The sequence below is a fragment of the Halictus rubicundus genome, unplaced genomic scaffold (assembly GCF_050948215.1).
Source record: "Halictus rubicundus isolate RS-2024b unplaced genomic scaffold, iyHalRubi1_principal scaffold0247, whole genome shotgun sequence".
NCBI classification, from domain to species: domain Eukaryota; kingdom Metazoa; phylum Arthropoda; class Insecta; order Hymenoptera; family Halictidae; genus Halictus; species Halictus rubicundus.
Genome location: NW_027488788.1, coordinates 193,524 through 199,327, shown reverse-complemented (window position 1 = coordinate 199,327; position 5,804 = coordinate 193,524). Strand labels below are relative to the sequence as shown.

The window sequence follows — 5,804 nt, the reverse complement described above, 5'->3', positions numbered from 1 at the left end:
GATGGCAGCGCGAATGAGATAAGAATATAAATAATATATTAAATAAGACGAATAAAATATGAAAAAACGCAATCGAACGTAATTATAGGATTAAGCGCTAAACGAGTAAACGATTAATATAATACGAGTAAATGCAAAAGAAAAATAAATGATAAAACGCATAAAATCCTACCGCTAATATAACTACATAAAATGAAGATTTACGTAATTATATACGAACGAATGATAACGCAAAGAATAAAGGAAGAAACGAGTAAAATTAACGCAATTGTTCATGAAATTATTCAATTGGTATCGGAAGCAATCGGAAGGGGGGCAAGCTGCTTCACATTTCGTTTATATACACCATTACTGGTTTTAACTGTGACAGCACGTATGATGTTGTCGGCGCCGGGATGGATCTCCAAGATTCTTCCAAGATTCCACTGGAGTGGAGGCAGGTGATCGTCCTTCAGGATGACAACCGTGCCTTCCTGGATGTCGTGGGATCCCTTCATCCACTTGGTCCGGGTTTGTAGTTGGTGGATGTATTCCTTGGACCACCTGGCCCAGAAGTCCTGCTTAACCTTTTGTATGTGCTGCCAATTTGACAGCCGATTGCTCGGACTTGCGGTGAAGTCAGCTTCAGGCACACTCGTTATCGCAGTACCAATAAGGAAATGGGCAGGAGTCAATGCTGCGGGGTCGTTTGGATCGGAAGAAAGAGGAGTCAATGGTCGGGAATTTAGGATTCCCTCGATTTCGGTTACGAACGTGGCAAATTGCTCATACGTGAAAAGCTGATCGCCGACAACACGCCTTAAATGATGTTTGAACGACTTTACAGCTGCTTCCCAGAGTCCGCCGAAGTGAGGAGACAAGGCAGGCATAAAATGCCATGAAATCTTTTTGTCAGAGACAAATCGATTGACCCTCTCATCCTCTCGTAGAACTCTGTGAAGTTCGTTCAATTCGTTGTTGGCACCTACGAAATTAGTGCCATTGTCCGAATAAATGTTACTACAAATGCCCCTCCTCGCGATGAATCTTTTCAAGGCTGCTAAAAAGGCGTCCGTAGTTAGATCGCCCACCACTTCTAAATGGACTGCCTTGGTGGAAAAACAGATAAATACGGCAACGTAAACCTTAACGCGCGTCCGATTTCGATGACGACGTTCTTTGATATAAAACGGTCCGCAAAAGTCTGTTCCAACGTTTGAAAATGGTCTGGATTCGGTAATGCGCGTGGTGGGTAAATTACCCATTAGGTAATTTGTCGTTGGTGGGCTGAATCGAAAGCATTTGATACAATTCCGGATGATTTTTCGGGTAGTGTTCTTACCATCGATTGGCCAGTATTTTTGTCGAACGTTGTATAGGGTAGAAGTCAATCCAGAATGACAATTTCGAATGTGAATATCGCGGATTATCAAATCGGTTATGTGATGGCTCTTTGGCAAAAGTATTGGATGTTTTGTGTTGTATTCTAGATCAGAATATTGCAGTCGACCACCTACGCGAAGTATCCCTTGTTCATCGATGAACGGGTTTAGAGATAATAGTTTGCTCTTAGGATTCAAACCGGCCTTTGATTTAAGAGCTGCGATCTCCTCGGAAAACGCGTTTGTCTGAGTTGACTTAATTATGATTTCGTTGGCGCGTTCTAATTCTTGAATGGAAATGGATCCAGTTTTGCGATTTGTCGGACGAAATCGTAAACAATATGAAATAATTCGGCGTAGACGGTCTATGCATGAATACCGTAATAACAAATCGAATGGTTGCGCACTGGTGACTGTAAAGCATTGTATATTACGCATTTCAGGCGTTTCTGGAGGAGGCTCAAAGCAAGATGCTGGCCATAGCGATTCGTCAGTAGCGAGCCAATCTGGTCCGTTGCACCAGATTTTGCTATTTATCAAAATCCTGGGAGTTGTGCCGCGTGATAACAAATCCGCAGGATTGTCTGAAGACCGAATATGTCGCCATGCGAGTATGTTTGTTTTAGTCTGAATTTCCACAACCCGGTTGGCCACAAAGGTTTTTAATATGTTAGGCGGTTTATGCAACCAATGTAGAACTATGGTAGAGTCTGTCCACAAAATCGTCTCGTGAATTTTGTGGTTCAGACACCTCGTGATTGAATCGTATAGTGACGAAAGGAGGACAGCCCCGCAAAGCTCCAGACGAGCTAAACTGATGGTTTTTAAGGGTGCAACGCGTGATTTTGCACAAAGAAGTCGTACCCTTATATTCCCCGATACGTCAAGGGACCGAATATATATGCAAGCCCCGTACGCCCGCTCGCTTGCATCGCAGAAGCCATGCAGCTCTAATCGTTTGACTGAGGGTTGAGAGACATGTCGCTCAAACTTTAAACCTTCCAAGAGGCTGAGCTCTTCTTGATAATTTGACCATTCAGTCTGGAGGCTCATGGGCAACGATTCGTCCCAATCGACCTTCAATTGCCATAACCGTTGCATTAATATCTTTGCAACGACTGTGACTGGACCGAGTAAACCTAACGGGTCAAAAATCTTCGCGATCGTTGAAAGAATCGTCCGTTTCGTATATGTATGTCGTGGCGTAACGTGAACTTGATAATTTATTGAATCGTCCTTCGGATCCCATGCAATACCTAACGTTTTTACTGTGGTGTCGCCGAAGAATTTTGGATGAATGTCTTCTTCGGAAAGTCCGGATAAGAGGTTTGGGTCGTTTGATACCCACTGCCGAATGTTTAAACCTCCTCGTTTTAATACTAGAATAATGTCGTTACGTAGTCGTAGCGTCTCGTCATAGTTATCTGTGCCGGTTAAAAGATCGTCTACGTATATGTCCTTGGAAATAACCTCGCAAGCCCTTGGGAAATGTATGAATTCCTCAGATGCCAATTGTTGTAAACATCTGATGGCTAAATATGGTGCAGAGGTTAAACCGAATGTTATTGTGTTGAGTTCGAATGTAGTAATTTCGTTTTTGTTATTTCTCCAGATAATCCTTTGAAATTGACGATCTTCAGGACGTACGAGAAATTGGCGATACATTTTTTCTATGTCACCTGATATAACATAGGTGTGCATCCGAAAGCGATTCAATAAAGTAAAAATGTCGTCCTGTATGGTCGGTCCTGTATGTAGCGAGTCATTTAAAGAAATCCCGGTTGTGGATTTAGCCGAACCATCGAATACAACTCGACATTTTGTGGTCGAGCTGGTGGGTTTGATGACGGCGTGATGAGGCAAATAATACCCGTGTGTGTCTTGGTCATTTTTTACCTGTGTCATGTGACCTAAATCAATATATTCGTCCATGATTCGATTATACTCGGTCCTGAGTTGCGAGTCGCGAGTAAGTTTACGTTCCAAAGACAAAAAGCGATTTAGAGCGTGCGTACGGGATTCGCCGATTAGCTGCTTCTTCTCATTGAACGGAAGCGCTACTATATATCGTCCAGATTTCAATCGTCTGACTGTCCGTTTGAAATGGGACTCGCATTCATTTTCTGAAGGTGAAAAATACGAGTTATGCGGTCCCTCTTCAACCTCCCAAAATTTTTTCATATCAAATTCCACATTTGTTAATAAGGTTTTGTGTGTTTCGCGAATTGATGAAACCGGTGCACTCCCCCCGATGATCCATCCGAATTGTGTCTTTTGCAGTATCAGATCGGACTGTTGTTTAGAACCAATCTCGATCTGACCTATGCTAAGACACGCCAAAGTTGTTCCGGTACCGATTAACATGTCTACATGTGACGGCCGATGAAAATGAGGATCAGCAAGTTGTATATTTGTTAATGCGCGATTTGACCTTTATTCGTAGCGTTTTGTTCGTTACCGTTTTTAGCTCATTCAACACCTCGATGTTCACACTTCGTTCCTGACTGATTATATTTAATTTTTTGGCAAAAGCCTCTGTAATGAAATTCGCATTTGAACACGTGTCGAGTAACGTACGACACTCGAGAGGCCGATTGTTACAGTCGAAAGCGTGTACAATTGCGGTGGTCATGAGATCATGCGTAGAACCGTCTGTCAATAAGGAAGTGTATGGGAGCTTGTGTGAAACATCGAGATGCTGAGAAAGTCAAGAACTGCACCCGGGTTTCGGGCTGTCGGCACGTTCTTCTCTTTTTTGAAACTGTGGTCTCGAATCTTTGTGCAATCTGGTGTTGTGTGGTAAATTGCAAACTCTACATTTACTAGCATTGCACTGTTCAGCCGTGTGTCCTGGAGCTAAACAATTGAGGCAATGCTTCGCGTTTTTTACTGCTTCTATCCGTTTGTCGACATTCATTTTATCGAAGTGTTTACACTGAAATGTCTTATGATTTCCCTTTTCACAGATTGCACAAGTCGATAGCCGTGTTGTGATTGTCGCGAAGGTCTGTCGTCGATTAAATTTAGGGGACGATGGCGGAGAATATCGGGTTCGAGTTCCCTGATTTTGATGTACCCGATTAGCTGTCTGAAGCCTTGTTACGGGTCTGCTGGGAACATTTCCTTTCGGAGACTGAGGCACCGGTTCGTCCTCTCTCGATTGATGCGATGCGATATGTAGATATTTAAAAACGTCTAGTAATTTTGGCATTTCTGTGTCTGAAAGAGTATGTTCCCAGTTTTTGCGCGTGTCCCTTCCCATACGGGTTACTAAAATACTGATGAGGAGGTCATTCGCGATATCCTCCCAAGTCCGTCCTAACGCTTGAAGGGATCTGATGTGCAGTTGCATATAGTTTACCAAATCTCGGATTGCTTCCGACGAATCGTTTGACATGCTTGGGGTATCCCTCAATAAAGCCGCGTGTCGCAAAACTAATGCGCGTTTGTTATCATAAATCTCCACTAAATGATTCCACGCGATTTCGTAATTCTCGTCGCAAATAGTGAAAGCGCTGATCGCGGTTTCAGCCTTGTCTGTTAATGAGAGTTTTAAGTAATTTAATTTTTGAATGTTACTCAGTCCGGACTGAGAATGGATCATCGTCAAGAAAGCATCCTTGAAGGTGATCCATTTCTCCATTCGGCCATTGAATTTTGGTAAATCTATTTTTGGTAATTTTACATTCATCTGTGCGGCCTTCGGATATGTTTGACTTTCGTTTGTATTTTCATTATTCGATTGTTTGTCCGGAATGACTTTGAATAAAGCTTGAACTTCTAACGCGGCCGAAAGAACGTCGTCATATTGGTCGATTATTTCCTCGCGCTGTGTTTCTATTTTATCGTAGTCATTTGTCAGGAGAGCTAATTCATCCTGGTTCTGGTTAAATTTATCAAATAATGTACGTAGGCGAATGATTTTTTCATTGAGCTTTAGTTGCTCTCGTGTGGTATTTTGAAATTTCTTTACATAGTTGCTCAGTGATGTCATCTGAGCCTTGAAGTAACAACTTTTTTGGGAAATCGCGCGTATTAATTGCCTTTCGGTCTGCTCCTTTTCCGAATTTGCAGATGCCATTGTTCAAAACCGAATTCGGGATCAGGAAAATCGAGTAAATAGAAGGAAGGAAATTGGTAATTCAATAAACGAGTCTACCTTTGGCTGAACTAGTCTTCGTAGTCGTCAACGGCCGAATAGGTGCAGGAGACGTCTGGATCCGCAGTATACTGGAGATTCCGCTTCCTGGTTGTTTTTCCTGGATGTGGTTTTCGGGTGTAGTAGCCAACACCAAACCTTTGGTTGATGTATTCGTCTCTGGTCCGTATGCTGCCAAAGACGTCTGGTCCCAAGGTGTGTTTGCAGCTTCCCGTAGAACCGATTTTTTTGCACTTGTCACAGTATGAAGCACGTGACTTAATGTCTTTTAAGTTCTTCACTAG

General features: G+C 42.7%; 1 protein-coding gene across 1 annotated transcript; it reads right to left on the bottom strand.

Annotated features, from left to right (window-relative positions):
- Positions 1-284: 284 nt before the first annotated feature.
- Positions 285-3,725, bottom strand: LOC143364075 (uncharacterized). The gene is made up of 2 exons (XM_076804587.1): positions 3,605-3,725; positions 285-3,484 (listed from the first exon to the last, which is right to left on the bottom strand). The coding sequence occupies exons 1-2, from the start codon at positions 3,723-3,725 to the stop codon at positions 285-287; spliced, it is 3,321 nt and encodes a 1,106-aa protein (XP_076660702.1).
- Positions 3,726-5,804: the final 2,079 nt, after the last annotated feature.

What these genes read in the sequence shown, in the direction of transcription:
- LOC143364075 (XM_076804587.1), bottom strand. Translation starts at nt 3,725, where the DNA reads ATGTTAATCGGTACCGGAACAACTTTGGCGTGTCTTAGCATAGGTCAG. An exon ending in CGGATGGATCATCGGGGGGA is followed by an intron (nt 3,485 to 3,604) that starts GTGCACCGGTTT and finishes TTTCACCTTCAG; the next exon opens with AAAATGAATGCGAGTCCCAT.